The sequence below is a fragment of the Canis lupus genome, chromosome 9 (assembly GCF_003254725.2).
Source record: "Canis lupus dingo isolate Sandy chromosome 9, ASM325472v2, whole genome shotgun sequence".
Taxonomy (NCBI): domain Eukaryota; kingdom Metazoa; phylum Chordata; class Mammalia; order Carnivora; family Canidae; genus Canis; species Canis lupus.
In genome coordinates, this window is record NC_064251.1 from 21,365,744 (window position 1) to 21,390,898 (window position 25,155).

At 48.3% G+C, this 25,155-nt stretch overlaps 3 protein-coding genes across 6 annotated transcripts in view; 1 reads left to right on the plus strand and 2 right to left on the minus strand.

Moving 5' to 3' along the window:
• Positions 1 to 74: 74 nt before the first annotated feature.
• VPS25 (vacuolar protein sorting 25 homolog) lies at positions 75 to 8,418 on the minus strand. The gene is made up of 6 exons (XM_025440520.3): positions 5,080 to 8,418; positions 4,720 to 4,865; positions 3,942 to 3,995; positions 3,150 to 3,238; positions 2,314 to 2,389; positions 75 to 694 (listed from the first exon to the last, which is right to left on the minus strand). Exons 1-6 carry the CDS (start codon positions 5,130 to 5,132, stop codon positions 582 to 584), a joined length of 531 nt encoding a protein of 176 aa, XP_025296305.1. The 5' UTR covers positions 5,133 to 8,418; the 3' UTR covers positions 75 to 581.
• A 146-nt stretch (positions 8,419 to 8,564) lies between these two features.
• Positions 8,565 to 10,344, minus strand: RAMP2 (receptor activity modifying protein 2). Of its 2 annotated transcripts, none has more exons than XM_025440518.3 (4): positions 10,189 to 10,344; positions 9,681 to 9,746; positions 9,141 to 9,333; positions 8,565 to 9,010 (listed from the first exon to the last, which is right to left on the minus strand). In XM_025440518.3, exons 1-4 carry the CDS (start codon positions 10,286 to 10,288, stop codon positions 8,755 to 8,757), a joined length of 615 nt encoding a protein of 204 aa, XP_025296303.1. In that variant the 5' UTR covers positions 10,289 to 10,344; the 3' UTR covers positions 8,565 to 8,754. The 2 variants fall into 2 exon arrangements, with proteins under 2 accessions (XP_025296303.1, XP_025296304.1); XM_025440519.3 differs by having other exon boundaries at positions 9,141 to 9,249; positions 10,189 to 10,343.
• A 10,945-nt stretch (positions 10,345 to 21,289) lies between these two features.
• EZH1 (enhancer of zeste 1 polycomb repressive complex 2 subunit) overlaps positions 21,290 to 25,155 on the plus strand; it is a 30,122-nt gene continuing 26,256 nt past the window's right edge. Inside the window, exons 1-2 of one of the 3 annotated variants that reach the window (XM_035721325.2) lie at positions 21,379 to 21,459; positions 22,336 to 22,449. The gene's annotated coding sequence lies outside the window, so the exon portion shown is untranslated. The other 2 variants (XM_025440633.3, XM_025440634.3) reach the window with 2 other exon arrangements.

Sequence of the window (25,155 nt, forward strand, 5' to 3'; positions counted from 1 at the left end):
TCATTCAAGGGGCAATGCTTCACAGCCCTCCTCATGACCATTCCAGTAGTAACTTCCAACGTCAGGCAGACAAGTGGGGTTGAGCTTTTTAATATCATAAATCAGTGTCCAGCCCAGCCTCAACGCCAGGCCCCTTCCTGGGCCTCCTATTTTCATATTGCCTGGAAGGCTGCCTGCAGCCAGGGCTTCTCTCACCCCTTAGGAAGGATCCAGCACCAGCCTGAGAGGTGAGGCAATAGCAGCTAAAGGGGTGGGAAAGGGGAGAGACAAAAGCTTGTGCAGGCGCGTGTATGTACTTACGTATGTGAACACATGTGAAGTTAAAGGTTTACAGACCCTGGCTCAGGGACAGTCTAGGATGGTAGAGGAGGCAGGGCAAGGAGAAGCACATCTTTTCTCCCTGGTACCTCAGCCTCACCTTTCCCCAAGGACAGACATACAGGGTAGTGGGAAACCCATCCCTGGACTGGAGCCCTTTTGAGTCTGGTGGAGTCACAGATCCAGTCTGTAGGGTCACTGGGTCTGTCTCCTTTTGAAAGCCCTGGAAAGGTGGGAGGTAAGAAGTAAGAGACAGGTCTCTGCTAGAAGAACTTGACGCCTCGGCCATCGCTGACAGTGATGATCTCAGCCTTGTGCTCCTGCTGTAGGGCCTGCAGAGCCCGAAGTAGGGTTGCTTCATCCAGCCCATGGAACTCTGGATAGGGAGAGACAGGTAGTCAGGGACACTCAGCTCCTGGGGACTCAAGGCCCTTGAGAACAGTCCAGATGGAAGCTGAGACCTTGAGGCCAGGGTAGACACATGCCATCTATGCTGGCGCAGCTGCCACCAACCCCTCCTGGGTAATCCTTAGGAGTAAGGGGTGAAAGAAAGCCTGAGTCAGCATGAAATGAGAGTTCATGCTTATTTTCCCCTTCCGGGTTCTTTGGTCAGACTCAACCCTCATGTGTACCCCCCAACCCCACACCATTAGTGTCTGATGTACAAGAGTGACACCACCCACGTGTGGGCCACAAAGTAGGGGGACTTCCTGGTGAGGCCTAGGAAGGTCAAGGTCCTTGTCACTGGATGACCCTCATTGCATACCTATACCCATCAAGAGCACCTATTGTAACATAAAGTATAGCCACCTCTGACCAAAGACTGTTAGGGTCCAGCACAGATATCTGCCCTTTCCTAGTGAAAAGGAACAAGGCTGGGAGCCAAGGGCCAGCTGAGTATCTGGAGATATGGCAAGATACTGCAGGGAGAGGTGAGAAGCAGGTGGCAAGCCCTAACAGGCTTGTACACCTCACCCCCTACGGGGGCCTGCCTCTTTAGTCAGGGAGCTTGCTTTCTGAGGAAGCCTCCAGCTTTGCCCAGCGTGAGTGGTGGGCTGGGCAAGGCTGCAGTGCTGAAGTCATGGGGTGATGGTGGGAGTAGCAAGCAGCGGCCTGCAGGGCGGGGGGTGGGGGGGTGGGGGAACAGCCAAGAGCTGTAAACTCTGTTAGGGCAGCCAGGGCCTGGCAGAAAGGGGAGGTGCCTTTTGTTCCCCAGCTGAGATTGGAACTTTTGGTGATCCTGCGGATCAGAATATGAAGTCAGAGATAAAAAAGCTAAGATTATATTTACACTATGTAAAAATCAAACAGTATAAAAATCCTGGCCTGGCCAGAAACCAAAGTATTTAAAAGGCCTGGGGGTGGGGATGGGGGTGTTGGCCCAATCCTTTCAGCTGACGCCCACAAATCTTGAGCCCTCTATAAGTATACAGGGTGAAAGAAAGCCTGTGTCAGCAAGGAATGAGATTTTAGGCTTAATCTCCTTCTCTGGTTCCTCATTCAGCATCTACACCATAATTCTTGATTTTTCATGGGTCACAGATGCTCTTAAAAATCTTTTAATATTGGGATCCCTGGGTGGCGCAGCGGTTTAGCGCCTGCCTTTGGCCCAGGGCGCGATCCTGGAGACCCAGGATCGAATCCCACATCGGGCTCCCGGTGCATGGAGCCTGCTCCTCCCTCTGCCTGTGTCTCTGCCTCTCTCTCTCTCTCTCTCTCTGTGTGACTATCATAAATAAATAAAAATTAAAAAAAAAAAATCTTTTAATATGGACTCTATCCCTAGGAAAATGTACATATCCCCACACACAAAATATGGGGGTATTCTTGCATGTAAATACAGGTGGTTTACAGAAACCTTGCATATGGGTTAAGAGCCCTTGTGTCATGTAGTATTTGGAATTCAGAGGCAGAGATGGGAAGTCTGAATGCCAATTAAACAAGGACTGGAGAGGATTCAGATGACAAAACTGGGGGGAAAGGGAAAAGCATTACCCTCATCCTCTGTGTCTTCGCCATTGGTCAGTTCATACAGGGTGAACACGGAGTTGTTCTGGCCACTCCTAGAAACCTATGGACACAGAAATCAGGGATTGAATAAGGACCAGGTATCTCCTGGGAGAAGTTGAGCTCACCAGCTCCACCTACCTGACCCAGGAATGGTACCTATTCCCAAACCAGGGCTCACTGTCACCTCAGCAGGAGTGGCCTAAAAACCACAAGCCATACAGGTACTATATTTATATGTGTACACACACATACGGAACCACTAAACCACAGGCCTTCACATGTCTGAGGAGTGACCTCTCATTCTGTTTTCCTGTTCAGGAATAGGTGGCATGTATTTGTTATATTTGGGTTGTTGATGCTTCTTCCCCTCTTCTCTCCCTTGGGAGTTTAGGGCTGGTGGTAGCTAGGAATGTGGGGGAAAGAGTTTGTCCCCACACCCACTCTGGTTCAGAATGTCACATTCATATTGTGGACAGCCCCAAAGGGTGCAGATGGGGAGGGCCCCAGCCTTTTTTTTTTTTTTTTTCTTCCTTTCCTCATTTATCTTCTGTGGCCAGAGACTCCAGCCAACAATAGTACTCCTGGTTCCCAGCACTGCAATCTCCAAACATGGCCTCATATAGCCTCTGGCCTCCCACAGTCAAAGGTAGGGAAATTCTATACAGCCAGGGAACTGAGTCACTGAGGCTTGCCTGGAAGGCCTATACTTCTTCCTTCTGCCCCTTCCCACTTTGCTCTGTCTGGACCTAGGAATGCTGGGTGTCTGCTGAACACAGATATGATTCCCCTTTGCCATGGTCACTGCGGCAGAATAGTCTCACCCACTGATAGATGAGTTTCCCCCATTCTTCTGGCCTTCGCCACATGATCAGGAAGCTAGACTTGTTCTTATCCAACCACTCCAGGTTCCCTGCAAAACAGATACTTATGAAAACATCTTATGCTAAGAAGGGACAGAAGGCAAAACCAAGGTAGAACAGAGTGGAAGAGACTCAGCTTTCAGGAAGTGCAATTCAAGATCTGTTTTATTACTATCTGCAAGGCACCGTTTCTCCTTCTACCTCTCTCCAGGTCTCAGAACACAGATGGAGAGATTTCAGTGTTGAATACCAATAAGGGGCAACCCCAGGTGGCTCAGCAGTTTAGCGCCTGCCTTCGGTGCAGGGTGTGATCCTGGAGACCTGGGATCGAGTCCCATGTCAGGCTCCCTGCATGGAGCCTGCTTCTCCCTCTGCCTGTGTCTGTGCCTTTCTCTCTCTCATGAAAAAATAAATAAAACCTTAAAAAAAAAAAAAAAAAAAAACCGATAGGGAGAAAGGACCCAGGGAATTGGACTATTTACTGTACAGAACAGTATAGGCTCCAAGTCAGGGGAGAGAAAAAAGGTGTTAAAAGCAAAGACTTATAGAGCACCTGGCTGGCATAGGTGGTGGAGTGGGTAATTACTGATCTCAAGGTTGTGGGTTCCAGCCCCACAGTGGGTATGCAGATTACTTAAAAATGAAATCTTAAACAAAACAAAACAAACAAAAAACCCAAACATTTATGCCAATCTGCCCTCCAGAAAGCCCAAGTAGGAGGAAAAATAAGGAAATCTGAGGACCTGAACCCACCTTTCTTCCTCAGTTCCTCTAATACAACCTGGATTGATTCCACAGGGAGCTTCCCTGGTTTAAAGTTAAGGGAAGGGCATTGATGGAATGATTTGGGTGGGATAAAAATTCTCAGGGCCACTGTCATGTTGAGAGCTACCTGTCCCCTTCTTCTCCCTCCCACACATATATGTGCAATTCCCCAACAGTCTATACATTGGCATTTCATGGATTTTGGCGGGGAGAGGAAGGTAAAGAGAAACTAGTCCAATTAAAGGGAAGAGCTTAAGAAATGAATGGTACTACCATCTGTCACCCTCTGCCCTCTCTCCTTCCTTCAGATTTTCTCCACAGATATTTTAGGTATGAATCAGGCAGCAAAAACAAATGACCTTTACTTCCTGGGAGAAAGAGAGTAGGTGGAGAAAATTACTAAAGGGAGTTCCAGAGTTTGAGCTTCACTCAGAAAAGGACCGGAGATACAGAGTCAAAAGGATTTGGGTTGAAAAGCCTGGGATTTGGCGGTTTCCGGGCAGAGATTCTAAGACCCGAATGACACCTGGGTCCTCCTCACTGCCTAAGGCAAGAGGGTTTGAGGCTGCATTTGCGTTGGGGGTTGGGTATAAAATGGAAGTCAGCTAACACATACTGGCTCTTTCCCAAGGCCAGTTTGGGTGAGAACCTGCCTACGGTGGGTGACGGGGCTGGGGGGTAGGGGTGGGGGTGTGTGAAGTCTGGGCATGTGGGAAAGCGTGGAAGTGCATGTGTGTGGGCTGTGGAAGAGCCTGAGGGAGGATACGCTGTAGCTTCACGTTGTTGAAGAGCGGGCTCTCCTGAGCTTCCATCACCGTCATGCTGGACTGTTTGTGCAGGCGGCAGAAGGACAGGACCAGCGAGCACCAGGCGGCCAGCTGCTTCTGCCGGGTGTCCACGTTCGGCTGCAACCTGCCGGGTGAAGGGGGTGGGGCGCAGAATTAGAGGGCGTGAGAGAGCGAGAGGCAGCGCTTGCCGGAGGCGCGTCTGGGGAACAAAGTGGGGGACTGAGGGTGGTGGCCACCGGGTCCTTTCTCCCCCTCCCCATTTGAGGCATCAGGGCTGAGCCCGGGGTCCGGGGCAGGGGAGGGAGACACAGCGGGGCTTCTCGGGGTCTGAGCCTCACGTAAAGAAGGGCGGGAAGCGATACTGCCACGGCCACTCGAAACTCATCGCCATTGTAGTAGCCCAGGAAACTCGGAACCTCCGGGCAAAGGACTTCCGGCCTCCGCTTCTGCACGTCCGGGCAAAAAGCACAGCAGAAAGGTTCCGGATGCCTCCTCGGAGAGGGGAGGCCCAACGACGTGAGGGATCTTGCTGGTCTGCCAGTCGTTTGCCATTATCCTAAAAATCCTTACCGTGTAGAACCCCGAAAAGTCTTCTCGTGCAGCTCTAGAGAAGGGCAGTGACTTCCCCAAAGCGGCACACTTTGGCAGAACTGCTGAGGCTTGTTTCCACTCTGCTCAGCTTTTTAATACTAACGTTCGTTGTCAGTTGCATTTAACAAACACCTCATCATTCCCCAGTCTTCTCAATTGCTAAGTCTTTCGACCTCACCATTCCCTGTTCTCCTGCAGTACCCATGGGAGCACGCTTGTAGCTTTCAGCGCTGGAAAAACTTCAGCTTCTATGATTCAGAGTTGCTTCCTCTGACTACAGCCATCCATCTCTCATGTCCTCACTTCCCACATCACAAGTCTCCAGACCCATTTTGGTCTTATTTGACTCCTTACCCAGCCTAGACTACCCAGTTCTGTCCCCTTGCTTGTCTACCTGCTGGTCACTTCCCAAACCAGGGTAGTTGCTCCCTGCCCCTGCCTCTGTTCTCTCCCCCACAACTCCTGGGCCCAGTTGTATTACTGGAAAAAAAAAATGCATGGATCAAAAAATAAAAAATAAAAAATAAAAATAAATAATAAAATGCATGGATCATGCTGGCTGAGCCCCAGATTCCCTAACCTCACGGCTGGACTCTCAGTGCAGCCCAGCACTGTCTTTTATGGACTCCCTGTCATATCCCTCTAGCTAACTCTTCAAATGTTTCCGTTCATCAAGTCATTCCACCTGTCTTCATCTTTTCTCTGCAGAATGCCCTTTCTATTTTGTGAACTTGAGGCCAAGCATTCGAATGTCTTAATAGTTCCATCTCTGTCACCACACTTGATTCATCCCACAAGAATTCCTCTCCACTTTTACTCCTTTTGTTTGTTTGTTTGGACTCAAAGGAAGAAGTGTCACTCCTCCTTTATAAGACCAATCCTTTGGCATATCTTCTTGCCTCTCCTTTCCAACTGCCTCTAGGCCTCCTTTTATATCATCTTCCCTCTTTTCCTTGACTCTGTCACCCTCTGAATTTCCTATCTGACCTTTAACCTTTCCCCCACCCAAGTCTATTCTTCATTGTGCACAGTTCCTGATCTACCGAAGTGCCCAGCAAATATTTATTGCATGAATGAATGAATCATTCAATTGATAATGTTCTTTCAAAGGGCACTATCTCCTTTGCTTCCATGGCACTGCTTTATCCTTGGTCTGCTACTGTCTCTCTGATCTTTCCCTTTGTTTCACTTCTCCCTCATTCTTTAAATGTGTATGTTTCCTAAGGACCTAACCTCAGCTTTATTTTCAATACACCTTCTGCCTTGAGAACTTTCATCCTTCTCATGGCTTCACTTGACATTTCTGTGCAAAAGACTCCTAAATCTGTATTTCCAGCTCCAACCTTTCCACCACCACCACTCCCATTTCTAACTCTCTGTAAGACATAAAAGCTTGTTCTACTGGCAGCTCATATTGTACATGCTTTTCTTCATGTCAGCTCCTCTTTCTAATAGCCATTTTCTATCATTACTTCCATCATTGTCCTAGTAACTCAGATTCAAAGTCTGAGTCAACCCTAATCTCTCCTCTCCTTCATCTCCTTCATTTCTAAAGTCCTCCTGGTTCCCTCCCCTGTCTTTAAACATCTCTCCTACTTTTTATTTTCTACTTCCTCATTCATCACTCCTTTGGCCCATGTCCTCTTTTTCTCAAGCCTAGAATATTACAATAATTTCCCAATTCACTCCTTTTTCTCCTCTCTTCCCTAGGGGTAATGTATTTCATCTTAAGGCCTAGTCATGTACCAACTCCACAATCACCCTCCTGTGATCGCATCTCAGCTAGCCATGACCTCCCCCTCTTTTTTTTTTTGCACTTATACAACATTTGGTTTGTATCTCTTGCATGACTCTCATCATATACTCCATTGCTTTTGTTTGTGTACATGTCAGTTTTCCTACTAGATAGAAGCCATTGAGAGCAGAAACCAAGCCCTTATCTAACTTAACTTTCCAACAAAAGATACCCTACACAGTATCTTATACCAGCATACCGTTGGTGTATGTTAGTAAAACACATGAAGGCAAATATGGGCCAAGAAGAGACTATATATCCCTGGGGAAGACCGATGCATTCATGGAAACAGAGCAAAGACTTAGCTCAGGTGAAAACTCAAAATGCCCCAGGGAACAGGAATGCTTCTAGAGAGACAGACATGTCCTGAAAGGGGACGTCTGTCTCAGAGGATGAATAGATAGATATATTCTAAGAAGCATATAGGTGTATATCTATGGAATGGACAGGCGTGTCCCAGGAAATGGATGTGCATGTCTTCAGAGAGGTAAATATTTCAGCAAAGAGGAAAGTCCCTGAAGAGGCTTCAGGCACCATAAAGAATGAACATATGCCTTTATGGAGAACAAAGTTGTTCTCTCATATTCTTGATGTTCTGAAAGAACTGGAGGTGAAGGTCCTCTGGTGAAAAACTGGGCCTTACTGTCTGGGGAACATGTAAGAGTGTCTGTATAAGAAATGGTGAGTTCAGAGGCTAGGTACATCCCTAGAAAATGGGAATGTGTCTTAAGGGAGTATCAGTATGACTTAGGAAGCTGATAGAATGTTCCAGTTAAGAACTAGTGATTGCTATGGAGGTGGCAGATGTCTGATCCAAGGGTCCGGCTCCTCAGCTTTGAGCTTCTTCCATGTCACGTCCATCTTCTGGCTCTTACCTCTAGTGGACACCAGGGGGCAGTGTGCTGTCAGGCTGTAGGCCACACCCCCAGGGTACAGGACAACATAGGATGAGGCAGGGACCTGGAAGGGGAGTCCTGTGGTGGACTTAGTAGAGTAAGTCCCTACTGCCCTTGCCCTCAATCCTGAGGTCCTTAGAGATGGACTCTTTTTGATCATATCAAAGTTCCTATTCCCAGACCCTGGGAGTAAACTGAGGCATGAAGAGGAAAATTCAGGGCTCCTGGGTGGTCCCCCTTCCTTCTTGCAGGAGTCACAGCAAAAATTCCACCCTTGCCCCTCCCCCCACACCTCCCCAGCTGCTGTCCAGACCGGAAGGGAGTCTCTTTCCTGTATACTTCCTGGTGCTGGGTTTGGACAAGGACAGGAAAGGCCCAGCCTTAGGAGGAAACAGTGGAGGGGTGGCCTTCAGGTGGGGGGAGGGAGATACTGGGGAGCAGGCAAGTGAACAAAACAGTGCTGCTATCCAGATTCTTCTAACTCTGCTTCCCAGAGCTGAGGGCCTGTGAGAATGGCAGAGACTCTAGGATGGGGAGGGGATAGTACAAAAAAAAACTTTTATTTAGAAGAGTACAGAACTTGTGCTGTGACACCGCTGGGTTTCCATTTCCACCAGTCCAAGGATCTGTGGTGGGGGTGGGAGTAAGAAAAGGAGGCAGGGAGGGGAAGAGAGACCTGGTGGTAGCAGGGAAAAGGAGTAAAATGGCTTCCAAGAAAAGCTCATACCACCCTAGGCCTGGGCTTCATTGTCTTTACTCCTCCATACCACAAGGGTGACGAGGAAGGGGATGAGGCAGATGGGGGCTATGATCATGGCCAGGAGTACATCCTCTGGGGGGTCTGATAAGGTGGGCTGCACCAGGGAGCAGTTGGCAAAGTGGATCTGGTGAGTCTCAAAGATGACCTCTTCTGCCCAGGGATTGGGGAAGCCCAGGCCAAATGCTTCTGCAAAATGCTCCAAGCAATACTGTAGGTCGCTATAAGGCCTGGGGGCAAGGGAAGACTAGAGTGAGTACAGGTTGGGCCAAGAGAGAAGAATGCCCCACACTTATGCAAGGCCCACCCACAAGGAGCAGGCCCCACCCCTGGCCCAAGCTGCCCTGGTACTGCCCCTACCTGCTAATCATGGCCCAGTCGCACCAATCCTTGGGGATAGAGTCCATCTGCTCCTTATAAGATTGCCAGCAAAATTGGACACTGGTTTCATAGTCAGCCATCTTGTTCCCTGTGGGCACAGATTGCTGCACACTGACCACACCCCTGCCCCTTCCTCCAATCCCTCTGGTCCAGGTATTTCCACTGTTCCTGTCTTCAAACATGGCAAACACCAGGAGAGTCTCAGAAAGTTTTCCAAGGAGTCTCAGCTCAGAAAAATGTTAATGCCTTCCAGGTGCCAGCCCCACTGGAACATCCACATACTTTTTCTGGGGTCTTCTAACCTACCTGTGAGGTAAGCCAGCTCAGAGCTGGGTGGGAGCCACAGGGGATGAGAGGGAGAAAGACCACAAGGAACCCCAAGAGAGAACAGAAGGAAGTTTAATGGCCCACCAATTGGGCTCGTGAGAAAAGAGACCCTCCCCACTGACCTGGCTCTCCTCGCACGCAGCCCTAGCCCGCCCACCCTCCCAGAGTTGGGGTGGGGGGGGGGATACACACCTTCTAACTTCAAGCTGCCTTCAGTGGGAAGAAGCTGAGCCAGGGACTCCTGGGGCTTTAGGACAGCTGTGAACAGAAATGGGAGGGGGAGGAGGGATAGTGGGGATCCAAGCGGTGGAGCCTGGAGGAGGGGTCTGAGACCCTAAGAAGTCAAAACTACTTTCAGAGGAGAAAAAGGAACAATCCAGGCCCCCAAGGGACGCCTCAGCGACTGGAAGAGTGGGCTGATACCAGCTCCCTCCCACTCAATCCAGACCCAAAATCCTCTTCCTCCTCGCCAGCCCCAGACCTCCCAAGACCGCTCCGCGGGGTCCCGGCAGCCCAGGTTCCTCCAAGTGGGAAGCAGCTCGCGCCGAGCCCTCACCGAAGTGGGGCCGAGGACCGTCCGAGGACAGCGCTGTCCCGCCCGCACCCCGGGGCCCCGTCTCGGCCTCGGCAGTCCAGCCCCCTCCCCTCCGGGCCTCTCTCGCGCTTCCCCCTCCCCCGGGCCCCCGGGCGCAGCGCTCACCGCCCAGCAGGAGGAGGAGGCGGAGCGCAGCCGGTCGCCCCGCGCGGGTAGCGGGGAGCCGCGGGCCGCTGGCTGCGCGCTCAGCCCGGAGCGAGGCCATCGCGCGGCGCGCAGGCGAGGAGGGGCGGTGGCGCTGAGCCGGGCCCGGGCGGGGGCGCCTATATCCCCGGCCCAAGCCCCAGGAAGCCGCGCCGCTTCCTCGCAGGGGCTGGGACGGCTGCGGCCACGTGGGGGGCGGGGGCGACGCCCGGGGCCGCCGGGCTGGAGGGGGAGTCGCTGCCCCACCCGGCCCTGGCGCCCGCCGCTCGCTCGGCCGGGTCGGCGTTGGCCCACTTTCTCCTAGCTCACCCTGCGGGGCTGGACAGCTCCCCTCGTAACCCCAGAACCCGGACGCATTTCCTGGGCTCAGCCGCGTGGCGCCCAGGACTCGCCGGGGTCTCTGAGCATCCGCACCGGGGGCCCTGGTCGCCCCGGCTCCTTCGCGGCGGGGGTGAGGAAGGAGGTTAGCGAGCTGCTCTCGCGGACCTGGAGGAGAAAGAAGGGTTGGGGGTTCAGAGGGCCTCTCCACGCCCGCAGTATCTAAGGCAGGGGGTTGGGGCTGTCCTGGGCCGTGGGGGAAGGGGTGTCTGGAGCTGGGCTCAGAATTCCCCTTCCCTGGGAACACCCACTAAAGTCAGCCCGCTGGCCAAAACTGGGGAGGAAATGAGGGAGCCAGCCCTCCAGAGTCTCCAGGACAAGGCCTGGGGTTAGGGACAGAGAGGAAACCAGAGTCAAAATACCCTCCCTTCCAGGCACCTCCTAGGGCCTATATCCACAACCTGATTGGGGGGGAGGGCAAAAGTAAGGTTACTTCATTCCTAGGAAGAAGGTGGCCACTACTCTTCAAGACCAAAGTTAGGAGAAAGGAAGGGTTTAGAACCTACTATGGGTGACTTCATTATTGTGCCAGTTTTACAGGGTAAGAAGCCAAAGCTCAGGAGAAAGAGCCCAGAACTTGAACTCAGCAGCTCTGATTCCCACTTCTGTCTTCCTACTCCACAACCAGGTAGCCTGGAATGACTTTGGTTATCCTGACAATGTTTCCCCCATGTAAGATGGGGACATTATTCTTGATAAACGGTCAATGGTAGTGAGGATGACATATGTGAAAGGGCATTGCACTCACTCAGTGGAGGTTTCCTTCCTTTCTTTCCTAAGGACTTGCCTAAGGTCACACTTCTGGGAAGTAGCAAGGCTGAGCCTGGAGTCCCAGGGCTCCTGACTTCTGCTACACCACAGCTGTCTCTGTGTCCTGAGCCAGAGCGTCACTAGCTTGAAGCAGCCGAGCAGCCCAGGAGCTGGTTTGGCCCTGACGCTCAGCTCCAGACACAGCTGTCAGCACTGAACTTTCCTAAATTACTCCCAGACACTGACCCCCTGGACTCAACTGCTGCTCTTGTCCCAATTCACTGATTTCTGCCCACCACAAATTATGCTTCACATTCTCTCTTCAAATCTTCATCTCAGGGTCTTAGGCTCTCAAATTATGGCCACTGAAAGCCTGTTGTGCTCCTCCATAGCCAGGGTCATGAGGTTGCCTTCATAAGGCATCTGGAAGAAGAAAGGAGGTGGCCCACTTGGCCTGAACCACAAAGCCCTCCTGGTGATAGTCATCTTCTGCAGTGTGCAGAGAAGAGCCTGACAGCCTCAGAGTCACTTCAGGCTGGCGACCAAATCCATTAATTTCCTCCCACCTAAGAGTGCCCTTTTGAGGAAGGAAACATGGTCAGGAGGGAGATTTCTGATTGATGTGATAGGAGGAGCAGGGATGGGGGGACAGAAAACAAACCAGCCATTTCCACTGAGGTGGGGCCAGAAACACTTGAGCCCACTGTGAATTAGGACTGGGGTTGGGGTAAAGATTAAAGTTAACAAAAAAGTTGGGTTTTAAATAGGGAAGTATGGTATCATTGATTAAAAAGACAAACAAGCATTGGTTAGGATTTTGAAGGCAGATTGTGCCTCCGTGTTGTTGTGTCACCTTGGGTAGGTCATTTCATATCTCTGGAGCTCAACGTTTTATATATAAAATGACCTTAGGGGGCACCTGGGTGGCTCAGTGGTTGAGCGTCTGCCTTCAGCTCAGGGTGTGATCCTGGGGTTCTGGGATCGAGTCCCACATTGGGCTCCCTGCGGGGTGCCGGCTTCTCCCTCTGCCTCTCTCTCTCTCTCTCTCTCTCTCTCCCTCTGTGTGTGTGTGTGTGTCTCATGAATAAATAAATAAAATCTTTTAAAAATAGTAAATAAATAAAATCTTTTTAAAAAAGCATAAATGGGACTTAATATCTCTGTTGTTCAATGACTTTTTTTTTTAATGACTTCTTTTTTTACTTAAGAATAGGTCTTGGGCTTCTTTTCACAATAGCATATATAAATGTTCTTCTTTCCTTTTTTTTTTAAATACTTTTTTTATTTTTTTATTCATAGAGATGCAGAGAGAGAGAGAGAGAGAGAGGCAGAGACACAGGCAGAGGGAGAAGCAGGCTCCATGTAGAGAGCCTGATGTGGGACTCGATCCAGGATCTCCAGATCACACCCGGGGCTTTAGGCGGCGCTAAACCGCTGCACCACCGGGGCTGCCCTCTTCTTTCCTTTTAACTGTAATTAGCTGTAGTCTTTTTGTCTTATATCCAGTGGAGTCAGTCTTTGTTTTCTACCCACCTCCTTAGTTCTCTGTCCCTATCCCACACCCACTCCTAGTGGTTGGGAAGACAGGGATCTGGTTCTGATCCAGATGGACATTGACCTGAGATTTCTGGCCCCAACCTAGATTGACTACCTAGATTGACTTCTGGGTAGGGATCCTACTGCCATGTGAATTTCTCTTCTAATACAGGCAGTGGAACATCTGGCTGAAGCAAGAGGAGAGGTGACCCTATCCTTAGGAGTGCTGTCTCTAATCTTCAGCCTTCCCCCTATACACTCATGCACAAATCCAGAACAACATACCAGGCAGTAAAAAGCACTAGGGGCCTCCTACACAATGAAATTGCATGCATAACATCCTGGGATTATAGTCTCTATGATGTAGAGACATGCTGGCCTCTTCCCCAGCTGTCTGCAAAATACAGAGCAGAGCACAGGAGAGGATGTGGGGGAGAATCAGGGTCAAGGGAGCCAGAAGTCCTAGCTGGGAAGGGCTGATCCCTCCAAGCTGGAGAGAGGAGACAGATTTCTTTAGAGGGCAGGAAGGCAGCAGGGACAAGCAGAAGAGCTGCAGTCAGGGAGCCAGCTAGCTAAGGGAGGGAAGACAAAGGTGTAGGGACACAGCTACTCCATCTCTCGCCATCTCCTCATCTCTAGAATGACACACTTGGTGTGAAGAGCATGGCCATCTCTCAGAAAGAAGAATGGTTACTGGGGAAAACTTTGGCTCGCAACTTGGTAAAAAGCAGAGAAAATAGTTGAGCCATGTTCCTCATCAACTACCAGGGACTTACTAGTAGCTGCCATTTATTGAACAATCACATGTGATGCACAGTGCATTCTCTGATACAAGTGCTGAGTGCTTTGCAAGTATTTTTTAAAATCCGACTACCATAATGTATCAGAATTATCTTGTCCCTGGGAAAAATGGGGAAACAGGAGTAATGTGCCGAAGGCCCAGAGGCAGTAATTGGCAGTCAGAATTTGAACTCAGGACTGCTTGACGCTAAGCTTCAGGTCTTAACCATTATGATTTATCACTTCCCTCCCACTCTATATCCAAATATTAATTTCTTACTGGGTCTTGAAAATGAGGTCGAAAGAGGAGAGAAGGATAGAGAATTTCTTCCAAGACCAGATAGACCCCTCACCCAACTATGTATATACAATCTCCTCCTCCTTTCCTTCTTTGACCCAGGCTAGACTATGACATCACATGGTAGAGGCTGTTTTTCTGAAAAAAAAAAAAAAAAAAAAAAAGGAAATAAAAAAACCAGACTAGATCCAGATTTATAAGAACGACATTCAGACAGCATGACTGAAGAGGATCATGGCCAAGTGACCATAGCACACGCCCAACAGTGCTAAGAACACTGCCGGTCCCTCGGCACCTGGGGCTGACTCATGGTTGCTGTCAGGACCCAATGCCAAATGCCAGTGTTGCTTTCACTCTCCCTTCATTGCTCAGGACCATCCTGTGAAACCATCCCAGGAACCCTTCTACCCACTCCCAACACCTAAAGAGTTTTGATGTTATATAACATGGGAATCCCCTGAGGACACATACTGCTTGGCAGTATGCTCACCTTGTTTCATTTAAAACTCACAACCCTATTAAATTAGGCACCATAGCAACCATTTTACAGATGAGGAAACTGAGGCTCAGAAAGGGTAAGTAATTTGTACAAGCTCATGCAACTCATATTGTCAGATATCCAGATCTTGATCCTGAAGCCTGAGTACTTAACCTCTGCTCCACAATGGAAGTCAGCTTGCTAGCCAACCTGCTAGAGAGAACCAAATAGAAAGGGATGCAGAAGACCAGCTGGAAGAGCAACCAAACAAGATTTGGCACGGAGGTCCTCCTGATATGGAGGGCCTTCTCCTCTCAATATGATCCCTCTCCTGACTATGCCTGCTTTGTTTATAGACGGTATCTTTTCACATCTTTTTCCCCCAAGACCTTAATGTATAGGATAGACAATGAAAACCCTCATGATGGGGTGCCTGGTTAGCTCAGTCAGTTAAGTGTCTGCCTTTGCCTCAGGTCATGATCCCAGGTCCCAGCATTGATCTGGTGCAGTTGCACCAGGCTCCCTGCTCAGTGGGAAGTCTGCTTCTCCCTCTTTCTACCCCTCCCCACTGCTCATGCATTCTCTCTCTCTCTCTTTCTTTCTCACAAATAAATAAATAAGATCTTTTTAAAAAACACTTATGATGTTATGAAATAAAACATTTTCTAGATTAAAGCATCCAATATGTGTTAAGCAAATAAGACAGTAGGAGTATATGTTTAACATGTGTGGTATCTATAATGTGAGCTTAATACTACAAAAGGCAATATTTTCCTCTCCTGCAAAACAGGGATAATAAAAATACTTATTAGTTGTAAGATTTAAAGCACTTAGAGTAGGATATTATTATTATTGCTATTATTATTATTGATGATGATGATGATGATGATTTTCATTACCTTAGTGGTTAAGAGCACACACACTTTGGAGTCAGGCAGACTTGAGTTTGGATCCCAGCTCCATCACTTATTTAGCTGTATGTGACTCTATGTAATTACTTAACTCCTCTGAGAATGGTTTCTTATCTGCAATATGGGGTTACTGGTGTATATCTCATTCAGAAGTAAAGATAATGTATGTAAAGCATTTGACCCAATGTCTAGTGCTAGTAAGCATGTCATAAATGGTATTTACTATCATGGTGTGTAACATATACACTTATGACAACTGTATTTCCAAGATATTCTGGGATCCTTCCAGTTCTATAATTTTGTTCTTTTCATGACACAGCACTCCTTTTATTTAAAAGAATATAGACTTTGGAGCCAAATAGAATCCCAGCTTTCCTACTTAGCCATGTGGCCATGGCCAATGTTACTAATCTCCCTGAATCTCTTTTTTTTTTTTTTTTTTTTTAATCTCCCTGAATCTCAATGTTCTTCTCTGTTAAATGGAACTGGGGCACCTGGATGGCTCAGTTGGTTAAGCGTCCTCCCTTGGCTCAGGTCATGATCTCAGGACCCTGGGATTGAGCCCCACATCAGGATCCCTACTCAGTGGGGAGTCTGCTTACTTCTCCTTCTCTCCTCCCTGCCCTCACTTGTTCTTCTCGTTCTCTCCATCTCAAATAAATAAATAAAACCTTAAAAAAAAAAAAAGAGTAGGGATGCCTGGGTGGCTCAGCGGTTGAGCATCTGCCTTCGGCTCAGAGTGTGATCCTGGAGTTCCGCAATCAAGTCCCACATCAGGCTGCCTGCATGGAGCCTGTTTCTCCCTCTGCCTGTGTCTCTGCCTCTCTGTGTGTCTCTCATGAACAAATAAATAAAATCTAAAAATCTGAAAAAAAAAAAAAAAAGGTAAAATGGTGCTAACAATGCCCACTTCTCAGGCATCTTACAAGGATTACATGAAATAATGTAGGTTCACACTGTGTCCAATGTCTTAACATGAATGTTAAAGGTGATTTGTTACATACATGAATAAATGTGATTTACATTTGTTCCTTTATGTACAGTGTCATGGATATAATTGTAGATGTATGTATGTACTTTTCTTGCTCCAAAAGCATCTCTGTAGCCTGGTATCCCATCCTAGCTGGAGTGTGGTTCAAAAGGCCATAGCAGGGATCCCTGCGTGGCGCAGTGGTTTGGCGCCTGCCTTTGGCCCAGGGCGCGATCCTGGAGAACCGGGATCGAATCCCACATCGGGCTCCCGGTACATGGAGCCTGCTTCTCCCTCTGCCTGTGTCTCTGCCTCTCTCTCTCTCTCTGTGTGACTATCATAAATAAAAATTAAAAAAAAAAAAAAAGGCCATAGCATTAACAGTGTGTAACCCTGCTGATAAGCCAGAGAAGAGAGAAAGGGAAGTTACAGAAACAAGAGGAACTCCCCTTTCCTGTCTGGCTAGGATTTGTTTGTCTTTCACACAGGCTGTTCCCTACTGATATGAGGGTCTGTCGAGTGTCCAGCTTTGATTGGCATCTCCAGTACATAGGGAGTAAGAAGCCCCTCACCTTTCTGGAACTGTTTTCCTCTGAATTTGCAGAGCTCCAAACACATTTCTCTTTCTGGCACCATTGGTAAGAAGAGAAAGCTATGGAGAGAATCCAGAATCATGATATCAGAGCTAGAAGATCTCAGAGAAAGGAGGAGATAGAATGACGCGGTTCAGAGCATGGGTTTGGGGGTCAGAATGGGTTTTGGGTCAGACCCAAATCCTGGCCACACCACCTGCAGCTGGGTAACCTTGGGCAAGTTCCAGAATCTCTTTAAGGTTTAGTTTTCTCAGCTGTAAAATAATAATAAGAATATTACTGACTTCATATGAAATGAGATGACCCTTTGTAAAGCACTCAGCACAATGCTGGGCACATACTGAATGGACAGTGTTTGAGGACTATTATCACTTTTCTAGTTCTGCAGTTTTACACTGGAGGACCCTGCTGGCCAGAAGGGAAGCACAGCTCATCAGCTGTCCACCCGATTGGGGCTACTTCCCAGGCAAAGTTGTGCCAAAGGCGTGTCCCATGAGATCAAGGCCCCGAATTAACTGTGCCAAGGGAGCAAGAATGGGCAGCAAGCACCACCCTAGCTGTGGGGTTGGAGCTTTCAATTTGTGCAAGGCATGAATCCCACCCAAGTAATCCCCAAAAGAGAAAGTCCCTTCCTGCTGGAATTATTTATTTTGTAATTAACAAAGGCTAAGGAGGCCCTTTCTAAATTTTGGCTTGGAGGCTCAGAGTTTAAACTTATAACAGCCACAAACAAGGGTTTATTGTGGGCTTGTTCTTACTTGCTGAATTGAATGCATTATTATGATCCCTATGCAACTAGGGGTCAGGAGCTAAGTACCTGGGGCGGAAAGCTGTGTTTTTGAGATCATAGGACAAAGTGTCCAGGAGTGGAGAGGCTTCAAAAATTGAGCCATGTTTCCAGGCTCAGTAACGTCCAGACCTCAACTTGCTTTGGAACTGCCTTTGCCTCTAAGTGTTCAGGGAGGGGTCTGGCACTTCAGCTGGCCGCACCAAGGCCTGGGCAGCAGCCCCAGTTTCTGGTGACCTTCACTCAGGCTTTTAGGTTGTGCTTTGCTTTGTTTTGTTGTTTGTTTCTCCACAGCAGGGTGGCCTTTTCCTACTTCTGGGTGGGAACTGGGGGAGGGGAGAGCGAGGAGGGAGGATAGTTTGCGCCCATCTCCACAGCTGTGTTTACACTTCCCTGTCAGGGACTGTCTGGGGCCCAACCTTTCCTCAGTCCCTTGTGTCCCCTCGGAGAAATGATATTTGATATCCCTGTGGGCTTTACAAGGGAGGGGCAAATGAGCCCAGGGGTCACTATCCAAAGGGACCTGAAAGGAGGAAGGGAGGAAGATTGGAAGGGAGGAAGGAATAGGGCAGAAAGCATTGTTTGAATTCTGGGAAGCATCATCTTCTTCTCTTTCTGCCAGTGGCCTGAAGACCAGAAGGGCACAAAAGTACACTTAGAACTTGACAGCCCCCAAAGGAACAGAACATATGATAGATATGTCATTTCTAATTACTGGATTGAACAAAATCTTGTTTTGTGATGGGGATACGAGTGCACAGAGCAGAACAGTCTTCCTCAAGGCTTCACTGGGGCCAGTGGTCAGTTACAGCATGTTAAAGCCAATAAGATCATGTTAAAATACATGCAAATTAAAAATGATTTAAGAAAATGGTCAAGTAAATAATGCTCTTCTTCTCTGGGGAGCAAGCTGAGCTGGTATTAATCAGTAGTATTGCTGGACTCTCGGCCAAGCCTGGGAGAATGGCTGCCAAGGCAAATCAGGCATCAGGTTTCAGAAATTAAACACATAATTTTATTTTTCCGCAATAAGGCACTTTCAGAAAAAGAACCAGCTCTATTAGGCTTCTCAGCACACTTTGTCCAGTTTCGTTCGGCCCCAGAGGCTTCCAAGTTAAGAGCAAGATGAGCAACTGGAAGCCAGGAGTGACACAGTTATTCCTTTCTCCTATAACTGTCTGGGAGTGGGGCTGGGAGGAGTGGGGCAGGGGTGATGGTACTGTTTTTCAAAGGTCCAGCTGCCAACCACTTGCCAACAGTTTTTCTATGAATTCATAGGACAAAGACCTGGAGGGTTGGGGAAAAAAAGTTATAAAGGAAGAGCTGGCCAAACAAACATTGGCCAATAGCATGTCATGGACATAATCTTCTTTTATGGAAGAGCTTGGTCTCAGGAAAAAAAGGAAAAAAAATCTCTCCCATCACAATGAGGAGGAACGAATCAGCAAAATTTCCCTAAGAACTCCATGCTTAATGGTGATGTGGGAAATTGCTTTTAAAATCCTCCAGTGGGATCCCTGGGTGGCGCAGCGGTTTAGCGCCTGCCTTTGGCCCAGGGCGTGATCCTGGAGACCCGGGATCGAATCCCACATCAGGCTCCCGGTGCATGGAGCCTGCTTCTCCCTCTGCCTGTGTCTCTGCCTCTCTCTCTGTGTGTGTGTGACTATCATAAAAAAAAAAAAATTAAAAAAATAAAAATTAAAAAAAATTAAAAAAAATAAAAAAATAAAATCCAGAGACCTGATTTTAAGACCTGACAGAGAGATTTTTCATTAGTGTAAGGCTAGTCTTTTATGTTCCTTAGGCCTGAATAGTTTTGTGTGTAGAACTGAAACTCTCCCTCCCTATTTCATAGAGTTATGAAGATTATCTGAAAAAAATAAACATTAACAGGCATTTGTAATTATGCACTTTGAGACAGATTCAAGGTAATGTTATTTTGTATTTTAAGTTTTATTATTTTAACTTTATTTTTTGAAGTAACTTCAGATTTACAAGAGTTGCCAATGATAGACAGTTCCCATGTGCCCATCAGCCAAGTTCCTCAAATGTTGAAGAAGTACAATTGCCAAAACCAGGAACTGAGATGATAAACTGCATTTGCCTAGTCTAGGATTCTAATGTCATCAGTTATCCCACCAGTGTCCTTCTTCCCCACCAGGATTCAAGTCAGGATCACACATTACATTTAATGTCCTGTCTCCTTAGTCTCCTCCAATCTGGGACCATTCCTCACTCTCTCTTTGTCTTTCATGATCATCACATTTTAATAGATGCTGGATAGTTAACTTTTTATTTTTATTTTTATTTATTTATGATAGTCACACAGAGAGGGAGAGAGAGGCAGAGACACAGGCAGAGGGAGAAACAGGCTCCATGCACCGGGAGCCCGATGTGGGACTCGATCCCGGGTCTCCAGGATCGCGCCCTGGGCCAAAGGCAGGCGCTAAACCACTGCGCCACCCAGGGATCCCCGCTGGCTAGTTATCTTATAGATCACCCCTTATTTTGGATTTGTCTGATGCTTCCTTATGACTAAATTCAGCTTTTGCATTCCTTTTTTTCAGGAGTGCTACAGAAAGGATTTTGTGACCTTCTCATTGCATCATATTGAAGGGCACCTAATAAAACTCTCTCACATCACTAGTGATGTAAACTTTGATCACTTGCTTCAGGTGATATCTGCCAGCTTTCTGTCCTGTAAAGTTACTTTTTTTCTTTGTAAAATTTTAAAAAAGACTTTATTTATTTATCCATAGAGACACACACAGACACACACACACACAGAGGCAGAGACACAGGCAGAGGGAGAGGGAGAAGCAGGCTCCATGCAGAGAGCCTGACGCGGGACTCGATTCTGGGTCTCCAGGTTCACGCCCTGGGCTGCAGGCGTCGCTAAACCGCTGCGCCACCGGGGCTGCCCTCCTCTGCAAAAATTCTTTTAAGTTTATTTATTCATGAGACACACACACACACAGAGAAAGAGAGAGAGAGAGAGGCAGAGACACAGGCAGAGGGAGAAGCAGGCTCCAAGCAGGGAGCCCGATGCGGCCGGCGGAAGGCAGGCGCTCACCCGCTGAGCCACCCAGGCGTCCCTCCTGTGTAACTTATAAGTATGTTGTTTGTTTCGTATAAGTAACTTGTGAAGAAATATTTTGATACAAGGGAATTCATTTGAATGTAAGTGACTGGGAAAACTTGACAGACATAGGGAAGTCGGGTGTAAATAAAGCAAGAAGGATGATGGAGAGCTCAGACTGGTGTTTGGAGGTACTGGTAGGTGTGAGGGATCCATACGAAGGATTTCGGGTTGGTTTCAAACGCCGAAGTGAAACGTGGCTTGCCGTCCGCGCGTGAAGATGATGCAACCGCTGGATAGGGTCTCCCTGAAGACATTAGTGACTCTGGGAGGTCCCCTGAGAGCCCTTCCTGTCCCCTAACAGAGCCGCCTTGGAAACCGTCGGGCTCGGGCGGCATCACCTTCGACTCCCGAGTTGGGGTATTGGCGCCAAACGACCGACGTGCGAAGAAGGGAGCCCAGGTGGCCCCACGGGCGGGGCGCGGGAGGCGCAGCGCGCAGGCGCGGGGCGGGGCCGCGGCGCGGGGGCGGGGCCGCGGCGCGCAGGCGTCCTAGCGGCGGGTCCCTGCGGCTCGGGATGGAGGGTGAGTGAGTAAACAAGCCCGGGCCGGGCGGTGGGGCCGGGCCTCGGCACCTCGCCACGCGGGGCCTGAGGGAGGGCGAGGCGAAGAGGTCAGAGAATTGGGAGGAGGCGGAGGGGCACACTGCTTCCCCGGCCGGGAGCAGCGGGGCTCCCCCTCCCCGTCCGAGGGCTGGAGCCAAGGGGGCGACGGGACGAGCGAGCCCCCGGCGAGGACCGCGTCTGAGGAGGGGAGGGCGGTGTGTCGGGGAGGAGGAGCGGCGGAGGCGGGCCCGGGGATGGGGACTCCCGTTGGAGGGCGGGGTGGCCGGTGGGCGGGAGCCCCGGAGCGGAGAGGGCGCGGGTGGGCGGTGGCACCTGCGGGGGCCCTTAGCTAGGTGGACTCCCAGGGGCTTGGGGCTGTGCCCCGGGGGGCTAGACGCGGGGGCTGTTTGTGATGACTTTGGGGTGTGTCGAGGAAGGGGTGGCAGAAAAGACAGGGCTGGGACCGAGGTGAGGCGAGGCAGGTTTCTAGGCGCAAAATGAAAGGAGGCGCTCACTTTCGGGGTCTAGCGTGCGCGCTCGGCGCCTCGCGCGCCTCTCCCCGGTCCCGGCCCCGAGTGGGAGGCTGCTTCTTTCTAAATTTGGTCTCTTGCCAATCCCTGCCCACCGCCAGCTCTCCTGAGGATCAAGGGATAGAAGGGGAAGCGCCTTGAAGCAAAGGCGAGGTGTTGTATTTGGGACATGGCTGTTAGGAAATGCGGGACAAGACAAACTTACTTCTTACTGAGAAATTGTTTCTCAGGGGGTGGGGAGGGGAAGGGATGTGGAAGGATGTTAGTGCCCCCGGCGGAATATGGAGAGTGGGCTTTTGGTGGATGACATGTAGGATTGTAAGTGGGGTAGCTCGGGTAGCGAGCCTAGCCCTAAAGGGGCGTGGATGAGGGAAAAGAGCCGAGGTAGACCGGAACAGCTGGATGTGTGTGCAGAGACGGCGTGGAAAGTGTGGTCTCTGCAGTGACGTCTTTGAAGAGAACTCCCACCCCCACCGGTGCTTTAAAGTTGAGGAAACCGGCACTGAAGGAAGTTTCCAGCCTGAGAAGGTGCTAACTAACTCTTATCAGAGGTTTCTGTGAGAGCTTGTCTATTTTAAGCCTTGGAATCCCCAAGGCTGGGATGGTGTGGCAGTGATCGAAGAGATTATTTGCTTACATAGAAGAAGGTGTATTTAGGAGATACGTACCCCCCCCCCCTTTTAAACACACTTAAAACAGAGGAAAGGATCATCTATGAAAATGTAATAATAATGTTGTGTTGAATGTGTGTCTCACAGCCACTGTGAATTAACTCTTCGTCGCAGGAGTGTTTGCCTGTTTTATTCATTGATGTACCCTCAGCACTTGAAGCAGTGCCAGGGGGCAGCTCGCGTGGCTCAGCGGTTTAGCAACACCTTCAGCCCAGGGCGTGATCCTGGAGACCCAGGATCGAGTCCCGCGTCCAGCTCCAGGCATGGAGCCTGCTTCTCCCTTTGCCTGTGTCTCTGCCTCTCTCTCTCTCTCTCTCTCTCACTCTCTGTCTCTCGAGTAAATAAAATCTTAAAAAAAAAAAAAAGAAAGAGAGAAAAGAAACAGTGCCAGGCACATGTAGGTGCTCAGTACATATATGTGGAATAAATAAATAGCGGGCAGATCTCTGGAACCTGGAGTCTGGAAGTCTAGATCCTAGTTCTGCTAGTAGCTGGCAGAGTACTTGTAGATCAGTCATGGAACTTGATGCTAAGGCACGACCTTAAAACTCCCTGAAGTGGAAATAACCTGTTCACTGTGGTGTTACTTTAATTCTCTTTGAAACAATAGAACAAGGAGCCTAGGATTAAAAAATGAAATTTTACTCCCAAGAAGACTTTCATAAGGAGGGAAAAAGTGAGAAGATGTGGTCAGAGTTGTTTCCCTTATACTTACTTGCCTTTGAAGTAGCATGCCTTTTTTTTTTTTTTTTAGGATTTTTTATTTATTCATGAGAGACACACACAGAGAGAGAGAGGCAGGCTTCCTGGGAGCCCGATGTGGGACTTGTCCAGGGCCCCAGGATCATCCCCTGAGTAGAAGGCAGACACTCAAACCATTGAGCCACCCAGGCATCCCTAAATTAGCATGCCTTTTAAAAACAATTTAAAATAATCAATTTTGTCTATTTAATTCTTGAGATCAAAAATTTGGTTTCCTTGGGATGCCAAGGAAAGCGGCTCCCTGCAGGGATCCCAATGTGCGACTAAATCCCATGATCCCAGGACCATGACCTGAGCCAAAGGTAGATGCTCAACCACTGAGCCCCCAGGTACCCTAGTGCTCCAGACCTTAAAGTCATGAATTACTAAATGGGTAGTTAACTTTTAGTGCCTCTTGTGTGTTGTGTTCTCTGACACGCTTGGCCTGATACTTTGATTCAAAATGGAATAACAAAAACAGTCTTTTTATTGAAAAATAATGAGCAATCACTAAAGATTAGGCTTTGTGCTCACGTAGTACAGAACCAGCCAAGGTAGGGCTCTAGCCTGTTAGGAGACTGCTTTAACTCTTCTAAGTCAGCATTTTCCTATGGGTCTCCTAAAGACCAATCCTGCTTTGATTTTTATCACCATTATCTCCAATGCAAACGACTGGATTCTCTTAAGCAATGCTAGAAAATACTAATGCTATAATTTTCTTTTAAATAAGAGTTCAGGATCACAGCTTCCTGTTAGTAAGGTTCTTTCTGCGTGCAGGGTGCCGAGAAGCTCAAACTAATAACAAATGTAAATACCTTGGAGAAGTGGGAGAAGTGTAAATTAAAGATGTGCTTAAAAATCCTAATTGCAGGATCTAGCAGGCTGTGTACTTAGCCACAGAATAGATTTTAATGGAATGTTGATAAAATTGGTGATCACCAAAATGACTCAATTCTGTGTTTCTAGAGCTCTTTGTAGAGGTAGGTTCACCCCTGTTTGTGTTTCAATTCCACCATGAGCTAATAAGGAAAGAATGAGATGGAAAATTTAAAAATCTACAATGCCATCTACTTCTGAAGCCTTACTTAGCCTGCTGCTTGATAAAATTATATGATGTAGAAGAAAGTAGTAAAGATGTTGAACTTGCTCCAAAGAGAAGCTCTTTTTGCAAAGGGAGGGCCCCTTTGTGTGTGTAACAGAACTTCATAGCTTGGAACTTTTATATTCTGATTTCAACCTCTCTTAAATTTAAGAATATTGTTTTTTAAATGTTTTATCTCCAAACATTTCAATAAAGTCTTCCCATTTCCAGCTAGTGACAGACTACATTCTAGTTTTAGCCTTTGAAACAAATTGAGATCCAATTTTCTGGGGAAAGATCTCCAAATTTTTATAAACTTTTTTTTTTTTTAACATTTATTTATTTATTTTGGAGGGGTGGGAGAGAGGGGAATCTCAAGCCGACTCCCCACTGATCTCGGAGCTGACACAGGGCTTGATCCCATAACCCTGAGATCATGACCTGAGCTGAAATCAGGAGCCAGTTGCTTAACCACCTGAGCCACTCAGGCACCCCAATAAGGTAGTTCTTATTTCCAATTATCAATTTTTAAAAAGTTTTTAAAACAGTTTAAATTTACAAAAAGATAATAAGGATAGTAGAAGGAGTTTCCATAAATTCTGTATCCAGTTTCTCTTATTATTAACATCTCAACATTAGCATATAGGTAACTTTTTTTTGCAGTTAATAAACCAGTATTGATCATTTTACTGTTATCACTCATTATGAAGTCACTCAGTTTTTTTAAACGGTGGAATTGCC